Raw genomic sequence first — 20,619 nt, forward strand, 5'->3', positions numbered from 1 at the left:
AAAATAAACAAAAGACTAAAATTAAAGATTTTTTTATGTATTGAACTATATGTAAACATTGATATTCTTTGCTTACTTTTCCATTAAAATCTTTATTATGTATCATATTTTATATGAAACGTGCTATATGGAAGAGAAATTGAGTAAAACTTCCATTATCTTGTGACGCATCCCTTAGGAGAAACTTTGAAAAATACTATGAAATAAAATACTCCTATCAAATAAAAATCATAACGTAAGTCCAAAAGAGTTCTGTAGAGGTGCAATAGTAGTACTTTCCCTCCATGCAAGTACTATATCCAGAAACTTATATTGGAGCCCTAAGAATTCTGGGCCATGTCACCTCCCCCTTGAGCTATTTTCACATATTGGAAAGAAAAGTGTTTTGAGGGACTTTCTTTTGCATTTGGGAATGGGGTAGGGCTGGATTGGACCCCTGTAAAAGTAACAGGAAGATTGACTCCTCAAACTAGTGGATCAATCCTCCAGGATCCAGAGAGGCCCTGTGACTCTCTATAACTACACTCTCTTCACATGTATATCTATTATGTTGCAACCCTATTAAACTTAGCCTGTTTTATAAAACTACTAAACTTTAATTCAATCTCTTATTTCCCAAGGTATTCGCAATATTGAAGATAATGTTGGCATTACTATGAATAGGAAATCTGAAACCAGACCCATCAGCCTACAAATGCGGAAGCAACAAGCAAATATGCCTATGGTAAAAAAAAAAAAAAAAAAACCCAGACAAACAAACTTGTATTGTGTTGTCTTTAACTATTTAAGCCTGTAAGCTACTATACAGATTTTAGGAGAAACACTAGATGCACAAGTGCAGGCATGTAGGAATACCCTTTCTCTGGCTGTAAATGAAGTGATCTTAAATGTTTGAATCTAGTCTTTGTCGGGTATATTCAGCTTAGTTCAGTTGATGGTATTGGTTCAAAAATGGGATGGCTACCACTATTGGATCAAAACCCTTGTGGCTACCACTATTTTAATCACATTCAGTCCTGCTCTGAGTAGGGTTAGGTAATATGATGATTAAAATGCTGGCAGTTAGACTATACTAACCCTCATACCAATGCTACCACCAGTAGAACTGCACCAGTGGTAGCAACAGTGGGAAATTTTAGAGCTCCCTTTGCATACATCTGCACTGTGATGAGACCCTCCCAGTACACCTGCAACTGGCCCAGTCAGCTGACTCAGTACTGAACTGCAGTGCTATAAAATTGCAATGTAGACGTTAGGGCTCGAGCGGGAGTCCAGACTATGGGACCCTCCCCCTTTGTGGGGTCTTAGAGCCCTGCGAGCCAAAAAAAAATAATTAGCTGACCCAGGTCAGCCATGCATCTTTTATTGCAGTGTAGACATACCCTTAGTGTTCTGTGAGTTGGTTAGTAGAAAAAAAGTTCAAAATGGAGCTCTGCTTTTATTGTGTGGTTGGTTTGTTTTTATTAATATAGTTCCAAAAGAATGTGAGGTGCTTGACAGGCAAAATCTCTTTGGCAGAAATGGGTGGATGCCGATTAAAATCAGTCGTAGAATCAACACAGTATCCATTAATACATGCAATTACTAATGTGCAGGTTGGTTTCAATCCCCATTTGGCACTGACCTGGTACGTGCCAAAATCCGAGGAATTTAAATTTTAATGCTCGGAGCCATATATAATGACCACTTTTGCCTGAATAGATTTCAGTTTACATTCACAAAAGTGTCTTTTGTGTGTAGGTGCCTTTGACAGGTAATGGAAAAATATTAATCAAGACAAGTAACATAACATTATCCACGTAGCCAAAATTAAAAAGAAAAAATAAAGATATCCTTCTCCAAATTCTTGAGCAAACAGAGGTGTTTTCAGTGCCTTGAAGGTAAACAGCTTTGGACTAATTTGGATCAGGAGGAGAGTGAGCTCCAAAGCCTAGGTTTCCTTCATGGAGAAGGCCCTGTCGGCAGCCCCTTCCCTTTTAAACCAAGGCTATTCTGGTTTTGGCACTTCCACTGCTTAGTAGTATTGCTTGCATGCAAAGAGAGGCTAATGCAGAATGAGGGCAGACTCAGTGGTATTTTAGAAAAGGACGATTTAAATCTACGCTCCCGAGACTTCATTTGCTGCCAATTTATTCTGGATACAGTTCAAGATACTGATTTTTTGCTCAGAAATTCATTATTGGTTTGGGCCCCAACTACTTTAGCAGCCACCTCTCTCCTTATGCTTTTGTCTGACTGTTGAGACCATCAAGTCTCCTTAAATTGACTGGCCCCAAATTTACATGAGGGATCTCATGGCAGGGTGTTTTTCAGAGGAGACTCCTCAGTTATAGATCTTGCTCCCTTCTTTGGGAAAGAGAGAGCTTAAGGTTCTTAATCTGTGGGTCGCATTGCAAAGCCCATCTGTTTACTCAGGTTTTTTTGTGAGGAAGTTGCTGCTTTAAGTAGGAGGGTGCTTTCTGAGTCATGGAGAAAAATAGTATTTGCACCTAAAGACTGAGTCTGGCCCAGAATAACTTTTTTTTTAAAGGTAAGATATGAGTTGAAGTGAGAATAGAGTTTCAGAAATTACTCTTAAATTATTCCCTAGAATTTTGCACTAATGCAGGGTAAGGGCTTGTCTATATGAACATTTAGTTTGCAGCAAACAGGGGTGTGAATCTTCCCTGCCCTAGCCTGCCATGGACCAAATGTCCATGTGGACCCTGATAATCCGTATTAACAGTTTGTTAGTGTGCTTTGACGTAGTTCTCTGGACTAGCTCAAAGTGCACTAGCAAACCGTTAACACCCATCAGCAGGGTCTGCATGGACAGTGTAGTGTGTGGCAGATTCGCACCCCAAGATGCCATGAACATCTTGCTAAATATTTCACTGTTCTGGTCCAGTAATAATAAGCTGAGTACTGTTCTGTATCTATAAAATCTACTATTAGCTTCAGCATTTGTTTTCTATCTCCCTTTTGAAAGGGGGAAAAACTAGTGAGAGAAAAGGAGAACTCTAGACAAGCACTTTGGAAATGTTTTCTTGTTAATCTATCATTCACTTACATGTTCTTATAGGAAGTACAGTTAATTCAGGGAAGACATTATCTGCCAAAATTTCTACTGAATTGTAAACTCTAGGGCCCCAATACTGTAAAGATTTATGCAGGTGCTTAATTTTGAGCATGTGTGTAATCCATTTGAAATAAATCGAATTGCACAGATGCTTAAAGTACAAGACTTTATGGGATTGGAGTCTAAGTGGCGGTACACTTTACGTAAAGATGAACTAAAGTTTAGAAATTTTTCTTAATAAATTGTTCAACATACCAAACCAGTTACAATGTGTGCTCGAAAGTGCAACTATCTTTGCACTTTAAAAACAATATTATTTTAAAATACATACCTCCTTTATTTACCTGTACAGAATCCTGGATTCTGTGGTTTTCCTATAACAGCTGATTATTTCGTTTTAAGAGGCAGAATAAAGCTTTCAAGGCATAAGTCTTGATTTGAAGCACTTTATCAGATTTGCAGTATAGTTTCCTGAGTGCTATGTTTTCATACTGATTATGTATTGATATTTTTAAACCTAGGATGTTAGTTCAGAAACCAGAAACGCATTGAAAGTTCAGGAAACTGACGAAGGTAACAGTTGTTTGTGTGTTAATCTTGTGCTGTATATTATGTCTATGTACAAAGAACAATCTTTGGTACAACAAATGAGTAAAGATTATGTAGTTTTTAATCTTATTTGTCAATTATAGGATATTCCAATTTAGCGGGACTATTTACCATTAATTTTACTGCTATGGGAGTTTTACTGACAAATAAAGGAAAAGCCGACAGCTTTAACATGCATTGAGAGAATAATTTAATCTATTCTAGTTTTTAATCATTGACTTCTTGTTTGTGTCAGATATTTTTATCAAAGATAAAATTACTCATTGTTAGCCCTGCAATAGCATTTGAAAATATTTCAGGTTCATACCTTTTGCAAATAATTCTGCATCCTGTGTATTGCTATTATGTGGAGATCTACAGGAGACTCATTGCAATGTTAAATTAGAAATTTATAAAGCTATACACACCCAGTTTCCTGAATAAAGATTCAAAACTTGGATTAATTGCAGTGCAAAAATAAATAGCCATTACTTTACCATCTTTTAAAAAAGTTTATTCTGATAGAAAATCACCAAGTATTCTATGTTACAAATTCCAAGATGTGTGTTTATTATGTTACTTCCTACCATCTAATTTAAGGAGATTAAATACATTTTTAAAACATAATATAATTTGTTTCTAGAGTACAGAAGTTTGCCTGATTGTTCACCAACTCTGCCTGTTGTACATAATACCATTAAGCAAGGGAATGAGAAAAGGAAAAATAGTACCAAAGTTACATTTTCAGACAATAAGAGTCAAGATCTTCCTAAGAGAGACCCTAATCTGAAATTTCAAGATGAGGCTGAATCTTATAAAAAAATTACAATCCATGCCAATTTCACACCCCATCCAGGTAACCAATGCAGAAGTTTTGTGCTTTTTCTTGAGTTGTTCAGATAACTTCTATAATGCAAACTTTCATTGTCCGCTGTGTGTTTATATGGAAGTGTCTGGTTACAGCAGTTCTGCTATCTCATTTGTGGTTTTCTGAGTGTATTTCTAATCTTTTTAGTCAGACCTCTGTTAACTCCAAATGAAAAGACAAACAAACCCCAAACTGTCTACAAATCCAATTCATTTCCATATGTTCTGTATTCGTTAGTCAGCAAAGTCAGATTATAAACAACTTTTTGAAATTCTAGTCAAGATGTGACTTGTGTACATTTTTATTTACTCACAGGTTGGTGAAAGACAAGCGTGTCTCCCGCACCTCACATCTGGTGGCATATAGGAGTCATAATGGAACTGCTTGCAGGCCCCAGAGAGAATTTTCCCTGGTGCAGGACCAGCATGGGACCAACGTACCTGGCTCCGTGCTGCCCCTCCCAACCTTACAGTGCCCGGCATAGGGGCATGGCAGAAGGGAGATTGGCCATAGCATTTGGAGCAACATGACTAGGGGTTGCTCTTTAACCCAAAATAGCTGGAGAGGTTGCCATAAATTAGCGAACCCCTTGGAAACACTCTGACTTACACTAGGGGCTGTAATGGCCCTTAGAACAGGTACAATCTGGTAGACGCAAAGATGCCTGGTGGGGTGCCATCTGTGCTGAGCTTCCTGAGACATACACCAGAGAATCTAGCCCAATTGCTTATTTCAGTTATTTGGGGGAGCCTCTGACTAACTCTTCCTCTCCCCCTCTTTTCTAGAGAAAACAGAGTTAGCGCTCGGTGAAAAATCATAGTAGAGACAAAGCATCGGTAGCTTTTACCTCAACGTAGCTAGTAGAGGTCAAACCTGTGGGGGCTGCGAAGTAAAGGGTAGAGCAGAGTGAATAACTGATTTTTCAGTTTAGTGACTGAAATGAAAACAAGGTTTGTTTGAGGTCAAAGTGAAATATTTTGTTACTTTTAAAATTTATTTAAACTAGCAAAATATCAAAATGAAACTTTGTTTCGAAAAGTTGAAATGTCTCTTTTAAAAAACATTGATATGAACAATTTTCTTTTGACTTTTTCTCATTTATTCGGCTGAAGCTATTTGCTGAAATCAACCCAAATTTGTAAATAGATTGAATAGACCTAAAAATGCATTTTTTGGCAAATAAGGAATTGGACTGAAAAATTTCACCTGGCTCTAGTAGAAAAGTACCAGTGTATTGTCTCCACTATATGGACAGCCATCTCAAGAGAAAAAGTAAATAAAACCTCCACACTTTTTTTCTTGTGTAGTGAAGACATAGTCTTAAATCGGTTCTAGGAGGACTGTGCAGCAGCCACAGTCCCCAGAAGGAATTTTGGTTGAAATCTTCTTGGAAGATCTCAGGTTTAATATCTGGTCCATGTCAATGGCCCCACCTAGTGGATTTTTCTAATATTGCTAAATAATGTTTGCCATTTGACAAGGATTGTTTAATAAATGAACTCTCCACTCATTTCGTGAAGTATGTACCTATATTCTAGACTATAGTAATGAAATACTTTTGTTCAACTAATGTCTTTCAATTTAAGCACAAAGGGCTGTTGTTGGCCACATTGTAATCAGCTCTCACTTAAAGAGCACTGGTGCCAAATATTAGTTGGTTTAACTTACTCAGTCTTCATTGATTCCATAGCATATTAGGTTAGCATGAACATCAGTACTTTAAAAGTTCTAAATGATACTGTCATGAAATAACATTTGTACTAAGCCCAAGTAGTGACTCTGTGGTTAAAAATTTTTGGGCAGTTTCCCTTATAAATTTAATTTTGATATTCAATCTTCTATGCAGCTTACGCTTAGGACAGAGGTGTTTTTTGTTTGTTTTTTAATTCAGTAAATTTAAATTTGGGCTTCAATCTTAACCTGCCTCTAGTTTTTTAAACAAACATTTTATTGTAACTATTACAATAATATCTCTACATAATGCTTGCCTTTTGGTTTCAATAACATATAATTCTAAGACAGAGTGGCACTGTACATAATATTGAATGACTAGTAGACTGGAGGTAAATCTGTTATTCATTTTGAAATAATTTATATAATATATACTTAGATGTCACTCAATGAAAAACATGCTTATTTCAAAGCTGAAAAAAGTTAAAATTTCCTGACCTATCCTAGTAGTAAACCTGTTCTCTGGACCAATTAACTTTATAATCTCTTTACCAGTGTTCAGAAAAAAATAGTTCAACCCTTGTTTAAAAATGGAATATTAATGTTTTGTTAATTTTGACTTTTGATGCTAATTTAAAAGAACAAGGTCATTCTGGTTAAGTGACTCTGTATTTTTTCTTTTGGAGACTCTCAAGAAATTTCTTCTCCAGTCCTCTCCTCTCCAAAGATGCATACACAGGCTCAGAAGATTTTTAATACATTATCAGCATCTAGATTACTTTGTAATAGAACATCACATAATGGAGGAAACCAACCAGTTCAGAACCAAACTTACTCTGCAGCTTTGCAGAAAAATAATGGACAACCTAATGTTAGTGTGAATGTGTCTAAACAAGAAACAATGCAAGAGAGTGGCAGAAACCATCCTCCTTCCATTCAGGGACCTGGACCTGAAGAGCAAAGGCCAAATAGCAAAACTACAGATGTCAGAGAGGTAAACGCTAGAACAGAAGAGTTGGTGATTTCTTTAAAGTGTTTAGTTTCATTATTTATTATTAGATTGAACTATTAAAATGGACAATTACTAAAGACAAAACAAAATAGTGTTTAGTTTTTCCTCAACCAATACCAGTTTGTTGTCGTCAGTGCACTGTCTTTATCTTGCCATGAATGAGTGCCCATAACATCCACAGCCATTATTATAAAATAGTAATTTAGCTTGCTCATTATCTGATCTGGCACTGCAGAATGCTAACACGGAGGAACATGGTTTAGGAGTGACTATTAGTCTCACTGATGCAGTAAAAAGACTGAGGATTGTCAAGATGATATACTGACAGTATATGGCAAGGCCCTGTGTGCTTTGTTGTATACTGGACCTAACCTTTGCAGCAAGGCCTCCTGACTTGTGTGGCATAGCAGTGCAGAATTCTGTGTTGCCCTGGAATTTCTGCAGCAGCTTCAAGTTAGTTAATAGATACTGTTAGATCATCCTCTCCAGCTCCCTAAAAATGCAGGATTGTTTTGTTCCTTACAGTAAATAGAAATTGTGATAAAGTTGTGGGAGCTGGCAAGAGTCCTTTAAAAAAAAAAAATTAAAGCAAATGCCCCATGCTTATTCACAATTTGGCTTTGTAGTTCACATCTCAGGGAGATGAATTCCTGTCTTTGCTCTTGCTATTCTTTGGCTGGAGAAAGTTTTATTCTGTAGTGGCTGCAACTTCACGAACAGAGACATGCTTTTTAAAAATGAAAAATTACAATGTACTAAATATTGCAATAGTCAGTAAACACTGCAAAAAGACCCTGTTCTAGCGGAATTCATTTTTATATGTATCCGCTGTCCCTGATGTTATGGTTGTCTGAGTGAAGATTTTTCCGTGTATGTGGGGATGTATCATCCCTACACCAACCTAATGAAAAGTTCCATGAGGAGGTAAGGGTCACGATGGGACACTTGCTAGGTAAACAAATCATGGCCTTATGTAAGGCCCCCTGGTGGTCTAGGATTATATAAGATGATCATGGTCTTATGTAAGACCCCCTGGTGGTCTAGGATTATATAAGATGATCATGGCCTTATGTAAGGCCCCCTGGTGGTTTAGGGATTATATAAGATAAGGTAAACAAGGTAATAAATCATGGCCTTATGTAAGGAACGGTTGAACCAATCGGTGTGGGGCTATACATGTGATAAACACATGATTCTCCTTCTTGTCCAATCCGTAGATGTGTAATTATAGCCTAATTGTGTTATGTAATGTTGAGAAAAACTATAAAAGAAAGCTTGCAATAAACAGAATTCGGATTCAGCTTGCAACCACATTGGTCGTGTGCTTTATCCGCTCCGCATGGAACCCCACACGTGTATGTTTAGTAAAAGCTACTATCTCCCTCCTGAAAATTGTCCTAGAGCAGATTGAGGTAACTGGGCACTGGACCCTTGGCTAAGTTGAGAGGGACTTAGTGTCAGATGGAGATGGAGCTTCACTAAGCTCTGCTGAAATTTAGTAGATGCTGATCTGAAAGCTCAAAAAAACCCAACTTTCAATCACTTACAACTTTTTACTTTCCCACTGCCCAAACCAAGCAGTACTGTGTGTGTATGGTGTTTCAAATTCCATTTGTTTTTGCTGTAACCCTATGAAAAAATGTTTAATTACAGTAGTTGTCCTGGAGAAAACACATTTTCTCCTTCTATGTGTATATATTACACAAGAAAAACTACATTAAAAACATTAAGCTTGCAAACTCAAATACTCAAAACGTTAGAATTAATGTTGCCTGGCCCCTTCCATGTAGAGGTTATAAATAATACACAGTCTTTAATTATGTGATTTAAATGCTGTTCCCCGCCCCCACCCCCCCCAGATCCCTTGCCTCATTCACTGCAAGGGAGCTTGCTCTGGGGATGAATCAGGATTGTGTAGTGAAGGAGGCTGTTGTCTGTAGCACTCCTGCCTCATTTGTTGCAGAAGTTGGAGGGCGTGTAGTGAATGAGGCAGGGGATTGCAGGAAGGGAAAGGATGGTCTCATGGTTAAGGCAGTTAAATTCTGCCCTTGGTATTGGATTTTATCCCTGCCTATGCCTCAGAGTTCCTGTTCAGTGTTAGGCAAGTGACTAATCAAGTGATAGGGATGGTGCATGGTAGTCTGGTCAGCACTAGGAACTGAGAGAGGCTCAAGCATGCTCAGTGAAGATGAAATTTTTGGAGATTATGGTAACAGAAGTCTAGGAAGCCTCTACTGAGCATGTGCAGACTTGCATTCCCTCCTCTCCCCAAAAGGCTTATAAATTGGTCAGATTTGGGCAAATTTAAGGGGGCAAACAATGCATTCCTGACACAAAGGCCACATCCTTGTCAAATTTCAGGTCACCATTGCAAAGCATGGGGATGCCAGAGCTGTTCAGAGAAAAGACTGTCAGAAGTTATTAACATGGGCAAAATGTATTTTTTCAGGCTGGGTTTTTGGAAATGACCTAACTATTTTGGCTGCAATTCCCCCCCTCCACCCACCCACCCCCCAAAAAAACCAGGCAAAAAAACACCCAGCATATAAAATTTCAATTGAAATGGTTAAAGTTTGGCAAAGTTATAAGCAACTGAAAACAGTGTCTTATAGTGGGAAGTGTCAGGCAACCTTAATAGGCAGTACTACCAGCCCTGCCTGTAATGATATTATCCTGTAATTATCCCTGTAATGATATTTTACCCTCCCATAAATCAAAAATGTTGACAAAATTGTGGTCAGAATTTTTCCTAGACAGTTCACCTTCAGGCAGAAACCAAGCATAGGTATTTTCAGACCAAAAGTTTTCAGAAATAAAAGTGTGAGAAAACTGGGAACTATGAAGGAAACTGCATCTTTAAAATTAGCTGGTACTATAAGGCCACCACCATAATATTAGTATCAGAGGGGTAGCCGTGTTAGTCTGGATCTGTAAAAAGCGACAGAGTCCTGTGGCACCTTATAGACTAACAGACGTACTGGAGCATAAGCTTTCGTGGGTGAATACCCACTTCGTCAGACGCATAATATTGGTGTTATTTTCTAGGTGTTTTTTAATAACCAACACAAATTTTGGGCCAAAACTTCCTGATTGTCCCTTTAAATTCCTCTCTTTGTTGCATGTCACATTTCTGCACTTTAAAGGTTATATGGACCAAATTGAAAACATTTGCAGTTCTAGTGCATGAAAGATATATATATATATATATATATATATATATAATTTTTTAATTCAGGTGTTTGAAACGCATCAAGTAGCAACTCAGTCAGCCAATAAACATCTGTATGAAGCAACACCTATGGAACATCTTCTGGACTTAGTGGACAAATATTGGAATGGTTACAAATCACTCCACTGCAATGAGAAATTTCTTTGTAAGTAAGAAAAAGATATTTTAACAGAGATTAGTGAACAACCTAAGATTTATATAGAATGTATAGAAAAATCATTATTTATTGGGGCTTGCTTGGAAACACAGGAGTTTTGTGTATTAACAGATTAGTGTGTTTTCAGGTTTTGTGAGTTTGCGATATAATTCCATCTTGACTAGTTTAATTTAAATGATAGATTTTAGCCTCTGTCTATGGCATGATAATCAGTAATCAGATTTCCAGCACCTAATCTGATGATAATAATCCATTCAACACATTATGGACTGAAGACCGACATAAGCAATTCCACATCCGTGCATAAGGTGGCTTTTATTTTACTTATTCATTGGACATGAAAACCAGAAGCGAATAAAAATACAGTGTTAGAATGGTGGTCTCAGGCCAAACAGAAGTAAGATGTTGCACCACTGTTAGACCAACTAGCTTTGATCTTAATTTAGGCCTACATTACAACCCAGCAGTGCACTGGTGTAAGAGGGCAGGAGGTATCTCTTTGTTTTTCTGCATCAGATATTCACATAATGGGGAACAGCACAGAAAGGGAAGCATGCTCTTCAGAACCACTATGTCCCCTGCTTTGTGCAAATGGATGGGTGGGGGAAGAGTAGGGGGAAGGCTTGTCTTCCTCACTCCGCCACATCCAGGCTAGCATAGCTGTGCTGGCAGGTCAAGGAATATATGATGAGCTGGATATAAACCTGGCCCAGTAGTGAAACTCCTTCAGCGAATTACACTCTTTCCTGGGCTGTTGTACTGGCCCCTTATTCCGGGGCCACAATTGAGCCTTTAGCATTTGTATTACCCATAAGGGATAGCATTGTCTTTATGGCTCAATCCTCCCAACCCCTTTGCAGAATTTAGATTTGCCAAGATTGGACTCCTAGACCAAACTCCAGGTATTTGTGATGTAGATTTTCTCTTAAAATTTTATGTACAATTTTGAACAAAGTAAGTAGCTTTTAGAAAAGTGGATTCAAACGTATACTTTTTTGTGGCTATTTCTGGGGTGCACGTGGCTGCCAGCCCAACTAGTTTCTCTTTAGGTTTTTTTGTCCCCCCCCCCTCCACTTTTGCTACAATCACCTATTAAAAAGGAAACTAATTCATACATTTTATTTTACCTCCACCTTAGGTACAGTACTGCTGTAATGGATCTACTACTATCTGTATTGCTAAGGTGTCTAAGTTATGTAACTTCACCTTTGCAGATAGAGGTCTATAAAATCATGAATAGTGTGAAGAATGTGCATAAGGAAGCATTATTTACCCCTTCACATAAACACAATAACTGGGAACTAGTTAGTTATAAACAAACGGAAGTACTGCTTCACACAACACAACCTGTGGAACTTGTTGCAGGGGATGTTGTGAAGGTCTGAATTGTCTGGCATTGGCAACTGTCGGAAGGCTGTATACTGGGCTAGATGGACCATTAATCTGACCCAATATGGCCATTCTTCTATAAGTAGAATGAACAATATTAAATAGGAAAGGAGTGATGCAACTCAGATATTTACAGATCAAAACTTCTGTGTTCTGTCAAATATCAGAATTTCCATGTGGGTTAGAAGTCACTTAGATCCTGATGGATGCAGATGAAAGTTATGAGAATGCATAATTAAGCAACAGGTAGGGCTACTGAGCATGGTGCTTTTTCTAAAAAATTCATTTTGTGTATGCGACAGAATGTATGCATGTCCACACCCTACACATTGTTGTAATAACTTTATGTACAATGTATGCCTTGTGGGGTATCATTTGAAAACTCATAATTTGCTGGGCATTATTGTCCCAATAAAATGCGTGTGGCAACATTGCATGTGAAGTTACAAGATTTCACTGGATGTTATTAACACATGTTCCAAACTGAGATTGACAAACAGCTCTCTCTCTCTCAAACAAAGGAATGTATGCTCTGCTTAATTTGCATTTAAGCAGTAATCAGAGTCATCAAGCAGGAAGGGTAACAAAGGGTGCTTAAACAGGCTAGGAAAAGCAGCAGGGAATATTCTTTTCTGTAGACTCTGTCTCCTGAATCTCAGCTGGAAGTGTTTTTCAAGAGAGAGACTATAAAAAGGAGGGACAAACACCCTAAGAGGATCTCTCTCTTCCCCCCCCCCCACCCCTCCACTATTGTATTCATGGCACCAGAAGTGACAAAGGAAGCATTCGCTGGACTAGAGAAGGGATCCTGACCTAAGATATTAAGCCAGTAAGACTGCTGAAAGCATATGGTGAGAAACTTTGCTTGAACCGGATATAAATTAAGTTAAGTACCAGCAGTGTGTTAACTTTATTTTCTTGTAACCTTTTCTGACTTTTGTGCCCCATTACTTGTACTCACTTAAAGTCTCTTTATAGTTAAACTTGTTTTATTGTTTGCTCTAATCCAGTGTGTTTAAATGGAAGTGTCTGGGAAACTTCATTTGGGGTGGCAAGTTACGTGCATATTATTTCTATTAAAGCAATAACAGACTTTATATAAACTTGTAGGGTCAGGAGAGGGCTGGGGAGTACAGGACATATATTTCGGGGGAGAAATCTAAGGCTACATCTTCACTACGGGGGGGGTTTGCTTTAAGATATGCAAATTCAGCTACGCGAATAGCGTAGCTGAATTCGAGGTATCGCAGCCGACTTACCCCGCTGTAGGGACGGCGGCAAAATCGACCTCTGCGGCTTCCCGTCGACGGCGCTTACTCCCACCTCCGCTGGTGGAGTAAGAGCGTCGATTCGGGGATCGATTGTCGCGTCCCGACGGGATGCGATAAATCGATCCCCGAGAGGTCGATTTCTACCCGCCGATTCAGGCGGGTAGTGTAGACCCAGCCTAAGACTGGGTGCGTGTTGGGGTCACCTGCAGTATAACCAAGGCTGTTAAGAGCCAAGATGTGCAGGTTGGCTGCAGCATGCAGACAAACATAGCTGGGAGTGACTTGCATGCTGGAGGCTACAGCAGCAAAGCATTGCACAGGGCACCGTAGGTTAGAGGTCAGGGATGACACAGCTATCTATTAGTCTGGATTGTAGCCTGATATGTCACAGTATAGTAAACTGAAGGGAGTAGGTGCTGCAGGCTATTTGGTTTGTGAACGCTCTTTATCATATACCATGAGGAATGGAGCCGCTGCCTGTGCTGGTTACAGTTTTCTTGGAACCCTCAATACATTCCTGTGGAAGTGCCCTGCCCTCGAGCCTTATGTCTGTCTTCAAGCCTGCCCTTGTATAGCTATCGCTTTCTCCTAAGTGCAGTTCTTGCACACACTTGAATGAGACACTGCTGCTGGTTGGCAGTGGGAGTAACTGAAAATCCTAAAAATTAGCCATTAAACGTGTAATTTGCATTGGCTGGATTTTGAGTACTTGCATGATTTATGACATCATCCAGTTTTGATACTACCTTTTCATTGCAGAAATATAGCAGTAGGATGTGTTATCAAAAGCAATTTTCTTCAGTCCAGTTACACTTACTGAGCCAAATTCTGCAATAAATTACTGTAGCGTAATTTCAGATGAACTCCATTGAAGTCAATAGAATCATTGATTAGATTTTGTACCATTATCACCAACTGCAGACATTGTTTGAGACCCTTGCCTAATCTGCTCTGTTCTGTTTTTAATTCACAGCTCAGGCAGGACCTGTTTTGTCTGCAATGCAGAAATCTGCACCTGCGGATCAACAAAAAGATTCTGCAACAATGTGTCAGGAGGTGAATAATCTGCTTGTAGAGAAAAAGACTTTACAAAGTCCTTTGTCTGAACAAGATCAGCAATACAACATAAAGATTAACAGTCTGATGTCAGAACTGAGCAACTCTCGAAAAGACATGGTGATTATGGCACTTCTATTTTCTTCTAATGATTCTGTGGTGTGGATGAAATTGAATGCACGTGTGGTAAAAGTTAAGTGTTTAATCATATCTGAGTTTCTAATTCAAACTGGAAAGATCTTGTTAGTGAGTATAGTTAATACACTAGCTTTCAATTGTGGCAATCAGAGTTCAAATTGATTTTGATCATTGGAATATGTGAAAAGCCTGAATCTCTCTGGACTACAGAGACCTAGTTTGTCAGTCATCACTAAGAGTATGTCTACACTGGCAGAGTTACAGCGCCGGGAGTTACAGCGCCGCTCAGAGAGCACTGAAGGGAAACCGCTGTTGTGTGTTCACACTATCCGCTGCCTGCGCAATAGCGTGTTCACACTTGCAGCAATATTTGGAGCGGTACACTCTGGGCAGCTATCCCACAGAGCATCTCTTCCTCTTCTGCTGCTAAGAGTTGTGGGAAGACGGAGGCGGTCACGTGGCATCCTAGGTCCTATCCCCTGGCCCGTGATGCATTGCTTCGCATCCCAGCAATCTCTGTACTTGCATCCTCATTTGGCGCCATCTTTCAACGGTTTGTGCACTGCGGGCTCTGCCTCTTTGGTCTGCAGGAATGGATCCCAAAGAGTTGACCAGTATATGCTGCTCGCTCTGACCAACACGTCATGAGTGGCAGTGGAGTTTTCCTTAAACTACAAAGGCCAGAGGAGTGCAACATGCATCTCGCCACACATACTAACTATGACATGAGATTACTTGTGGCATTCACGGAGGTGTTGACCACAGTGGAACGCCGCTTTTGGGCTCGGGAAACAAGCACTGAGTGGCTGGATCGCATCATCACACACGTCTTGGATGATGAGCAGTGGCTGCAGAACTTTCGAATGAGAAAAGCCACATTCATGGGACTGTGATGAGCTCGCCCCAGTCCTCCAGCACAAGGACATGCTGCCCTGCTGTTGGAGAAGCATGTGGCGATTGCACTGTGAAAGCTGGCTACTCCAGACTGCTACTGATCGGTCGCTAATCAATTCGGAGTGGAAAAGTCAACTGTTGGAGTCGTGTTGAGGGAAGTGTGCAGGGCCATTTAATCGCATCCTGCTCCAAAAGATCATGGCTCTGGGAAACATGCGTGACATTGTGGATGGCTTTGCACAAATGGGCTTCCCCAACTGCGGAGGGGCGATAGATGGCACGCACATTCCAATTCTGGCACCAGACCACCTAGCCACTGAGTACATTAATCAGAAGAGGCATTTCTCAATTGTTTTCCAGGCTCTTGTAAATCACTGTGGGTGTTTCGTAGACATTAACACAGGCTGGTCCAGAAAGGTGCGTGACGCACGCATCTTTTGGAACACTGGCCTGTTCAGGAAGCTGCAAGCAAGGACTTTCTTCCCGGACCAGAATATCACAGTAGGAGAAGTCAAAATGCCCATTGAGATCCTGGGAGACCCCGCGTACCCCTTAATGCCGTGGCTTGTGAAGCCATACATGGGGCACCTTGACAACAGCAAGGGGCGGTTCAACAACAGGCTGAGCAAGTGCAGAATGACTGTTGAGTGTGCTTTTAGTCGTTTAAAGATCTGCTGGTGCTGCCTATATGGGAAGTGCAATGGAGAGGCAAGTGAGTCCACAAATACTTCCAAATATTTGTAAACTGCATACCAAAGCCTGTGCTTGGGTGTATAACCTGAACTCTTTTGGAAATCTAGGTTTAATTACACTTACCTTCTGATCAAACTCCCAGTAGCATCCTATCATATCAAATGGTCAGACAATTCAGAAGAAAGATTCAGATGATCTTCTCTTTGCTCATTAGCATGCACTGTGTAAGCAGCTTGTATCAACTTCTTTTTCCTCTTCAAGTGAAATACTTTGATGCCAAGACTAAATAGTTGCTAAATTTAAAAACAACTTCTAGTTCCCTTTATATTTATGAAATATATTGTGTGTGTTTTAGAGGGATTGAACCACTTTCCTCCCCCCAATTATTAATACTATGATAGGCTTTCAGCCTATTAAATTGAGGATTTAACAGTGATCATGCCTAATCTTTCCAATTTTGCCTAGATAATGTTACTTTGATGTTTGTGGCATTTCTTGTATGTCCATATGCTTAATACTTGCAGTACTCCCTATACTAAAGAAGGTAATTTATGGCAATTGACACATTTTTAAGCTTGACCACTGTGTATATACACACTGGGCAGCTTTTTCATAGAATCTAGAAGAGACTTATTTTCTTTCAGCCAATTTAACAGTGCCCATACTCTTATTATTAATTCAGTTTATTTTAAGTATCAAATGCTTTACTAAAATCCAAATATCTGTCTTTTTCATCCCTTTAATTTTGTAATTCCATCAAAAAAGCATTCAGGTTTGTCTGAATGTGTTCTTTTTGTGAATCCATGTGGATTATTCCTGGTTGTTCCATTATTCTCGTAAAACAATGGTTCTGAATTTTGGGCTCATGATCCAAAAGTAGGTTGCCAACCCTTCTCCTTTTCTCCCCCCTCCCCCCCCACATGACAAGAGTTGTTTTCTATATAATCTAAACTTGATGTTAAAATATTTATTGCGTGGTTGTAAAATTAGCTGCCTGAATGTAAATGGTTGCAGTAATAAGGTTTGAGTGTACAGTTTTCAGGACTAGGCAATTTTCAAAGTTCTCAATGTGCATAATTTGTACCTTGATATATTTTAAAGTGTGCCATTTGTCACCTTTGTTTTCTGAAGGTAAATATCTGCTTGGCTCAGTAAGGCACAATGAATTTTAAATTAAGTTCTTATTTATTATTGCACATAGATTTGCTTTAGTTTGGGGTTTTGGGGAGATTGGGGGGGGGTGTTGGAGGTTTTTTTTTTTTTTTTTTTTTTTGCTAAAAGCACAATGAATTCTGGAATATAGGGGTAATGGAAGAAACATGGGGTGATTTTGGGGTCTCAGAAGGAAAAAGGGGTGTTGCTTAAGGCGTTATAGGTGGAGGAAGATTGAGATCTAAGACCCAAATCCTGCCTTCCAGCATGCAGCCTGAATGTTGGTCCTAGCTTTGACAGAAGGAACACTCACCTGTTCAGCAAAGTGGCTTTGCAACTCCTCTGTGGCCATTATTGCATTAGATATCACAGTCATAACTTACTCTTTCCACATTCAAGAGGAATGGGAAATCCATGTAGTAACATATCTTCTGGTCCCTTCCCTGGTTAGTCCATCACCTGCTCCATGCATAGTGACTGAACATTTCCCTTTGACCCCAGAGGATTTTTCTGACTGGGTGAGGCTTTTGGTATCAAGTGAGGTCTCCATTTAATGGAATACACTTCCCATGTTCTGAACAAGATCCAGTGTAGATATCTAGTCTTATCAGGTGATGTGTACACCTAAGCCATTCTGTCCTAGGCCTCTCTGGGTATGTCTACACTACAATTAGACACCCTCAGCTGACTTGGGCTTGCAGGGGGCTGGGTTGTGGGGCTGTTTAACTGCAGTGTAGATTTCCAGGCTAGCACCCAGGCTCCAGTCTGAACCCAGAAGTCTACTGCAATTAAAACAGCCCCTTAGCTCCAGTCCGGTGAGTCCATGTCAGCTGCCAGGGGCCAGCTGCAGGTTTTTAATTGCAGTGTAGACGTACCCTCAGACAGTTCCCACCTCAGTGGTACCTCCTTGTGACACAACGCATCCTGTCGTGTGGATCTCTGACAGTCAGTTGCCACCTCTCACAGGATCTGATGCAGGGGTGCCTTAGCCCTCTGGCTAAGGCACTCAAGTCCTAAGAGTTAAGAACTCAAAACAGGGTCATCTGAGAGTCTTCAGCAGGACTCTGCCCTTCTAGTCAGGGATTGTCTTCAAACAGCCACTCCTTTTGATCAGTTTCCCTGGGCCCAGTCATCCCATTTGGTGGAAGACTTGTCCAGCCATCATGAGGTCCTGTCCTCCAAGGTGCTTGCATCCCCTCCCAGCTTGGAAAATGGAGTGGGGAGAGTGCTTATAAAATCTGCAGATGGCCCCAAGCTGGGAGGGGTTGCATGCGCTTTGGAGAACAGGATTAGAATTCAAAGTGACCTTGATAAATTGGAGAATTTGTCTGAAAACAAAGATGAAATTCAATAAAGACAAGTGCAAAGTACTACCCTTAAGAAGGGGCGGGGGGAATCAAATACACAACTACAAAATCAAATTACTGGTTAGGCAGTGGAACTGCAGAAGAGGACCTAGGGGGTCATAGTGCATCTCAAATATGAGCAGTTGCAGAAAATGCTAATATTACTCAGGGGTGTATCAACAGTAGTGTTGTAAGTAAGACACTGGAGATAATAGTCCCATTCTACTTGGCCCTGGTGAGACCCAGCTGTGTCCAGTTTTGGGCACCACGCTTTAAGAAAGATGTGGACAATTGGAGCGAGTCCAGAGGAGAGCAACTAAAATGAAATGTTTAGAAGAGCTGACCTCTGAGGAAAGGTTAAACTTTATCTTTAGTCTTGATAAAAGAAGACTGAGGGGAAACCTGGTAACTCTTGAGACAAGTTGAGGTGTTACAAGAGAGGACAGTGATCAGTTGCTCTCAGTGCCCACTGAAGGTAGGGCAAGTAGTAATGGGCTTAATCTGCAGCAAGAGAGATTTAGTTTAAATATCAGGAAAAAAAACCTTCCTAAACTATAAGGACAATTAAGTACTGGAATAGGCTTCCAAGGAAAGTTTTGGAATTCCTGTCATTGGAGATTTTTAAGACCAGGTTATTCAGACATATCGGGGATGGTCTGACTCTAGGTATACTTGGTCCTGCCTCAGCAAGAAGTTGGTGGGCAGGGCTGGACTAGATGACCTGTCAAGGTCCCTTCCAGCCCTACATTTTTATGGTTCTGTCTCTCAGACTCTTGGTTGTAACTGGGCTTCTTTCATAGAGAGAGAAGCAGAGCTCTCTTCCCCTTCCTGGTCAGCCAGGAACAGAGCTAGAATTTGATTTAACTCCACTCCACACCTGACATCTACTGCAGGTGTAGCTGGATGGGGCTAAATGGATCCACAGGCCCTCATTAATCGACTTGCCAGTGTGTCCCATCACAGCCTCCTATATGATCTGTAGCCAACCAGGATAATTCTGTCAAGACTTCACTTGGCACTGTAGGTCAGTCCAGGATACTACCTTCCTTCCCTACTTGTGAGTCTTTCCTTTCCTGTGCCATCCTGTACCTTCGTCCTCAGTGCCTGAGAGCAAAATGAAAGAACACAAGCAATTCTCTGCTATGGAGTTTATGGCCAAGAAGCCAGATTAATTATACCATGTGAGTGAATAGCACTATGGAGTTGTTGTTGTTTTTTTGGGGGGGGGAGGGGGTTGGACTTAATCCAGTCCTTGATCTTCAGCAGCGTCAGCTGTTGCTGAGCAATCCAAAACAACTCCATCTGACAAGGAATCTAGGAAGATGGATAAGTTTGGCAAAAAGTTGTCTCTTCTGCTTGGCTGTGAGACTGCCATTTCAAGGCAGTAATGGCCAGTTACAATTACTCTGTGAAATAAATTCACATCACAGCACTGTGAGCTGTGGACCCATGAAGAAAGTAGTTACCATTGTGACTATATGGACTCACACCATCTGGAAAATCCCTCTTGCTATGGACAGTCAGCAGCTCAGTTACCATAAAGGCTGTGAATCTGGATCCCTGTCGATATCATTCCCCTGGGAATCCATCCAGGGGAATACCAGGCTTTCCCAAGTTCTGGACTATTGTGATTCAATGACTGCTGTAATGTTTGTTTTCCATGGAACCAAGTTACAGAAAACAAAATAAATCAGGAATACCAGGTCTTGCCTTTTTCATTTTCAGTAGTGATTGCTTTATGATTTACTGTGTTACAAAATCATGTTTAGACTTTCAAAGAATAATTTACTAGGAAAATGTTCAGTTGTTATCAATTTCCTTTTTAAGGTTTGTTCTGTTTTTCTTAATTTTTTAAATGTCACTAGGATATCTTGAAGCAACGTTTAGACCAGTTGTTGGAAGAGAACACTAACTTAAAAGCTCATCTGTTAAATGTGGAACAGAATGTGAAAAATGCAGACAGTTCTAGTTCATTACATTTGCAACTTACTGGTGAGTTTTTAAAAACACTTGTTTTAATAACTGTTGTGTCAAAGGCAAACCCATATCTGTGTTCTGCCTTTAGGTTTAATTTGTATATTATGGCCAGATCATGAT

The 20,619-nt window shown here is 40.0% G+C and overlaps 1 protein-coding gene across 5 annotated transcripts in view; it reads left to right on the forward strand.

Moving 5' to 3' along the window:
* Positions 1-20,619, forward strand: part of CEP72 (centrosomal protein 72) — a 49,852-nt gene that overhangs the window by 18,110 nt on the left and 11,123 nt on the right. For 2 of the 5 annotated variants that reach the window (XR_255951.3, XM_005296514.3), the window contains exons 6-12: positions 621-724; positions 3,580-3,631; positions 4,290-4,502; positions 6,872-7,179; positions 10,433-10,571; positions 14,217-14,419; positions 20,388-20,514. Coding sequence is in view for 4 of the 5 variants with exons in the window: in XM_005296514.3 (XP_005296571.1) it covers positions 621-724; positions 3,580-3,631; positions 4,290-4,502; positions 6,872-7,179; positions 10,433-10,571; positions 14,217-14,419; positions 20,388-20,514 (1,146 nt within the window). In the remaining variant the exon portion in view is untranslated. The remainder of the gene's footprint in view (positions 1-620; positions 725-3,579; positions 3,632-4,289; positions 4,503-6,871; positions 7,180-10,432; positions 10,572-14,216; positions 14,420-20,387; positions 20,515-20,619) is intronic. The other 3 variants (XM_005296515.3, XM_065584059.1, XM_008169347.3) reach the window with 3 other exon arrangements.

This window comes from Chrysemys picta, chromosome 2 (assembly GCF_011386835.1).
Source record: "Chrysemys picta bellii isolate R12L10 chromosome 2, ASM1138683v2, whole genome shotgun sequence".
NCBI classification, from domain to species: Eukaryota; Metazoa; Chordata; order Testudines; family Emydidae; genus Chrysemys; species Chrysemys picta.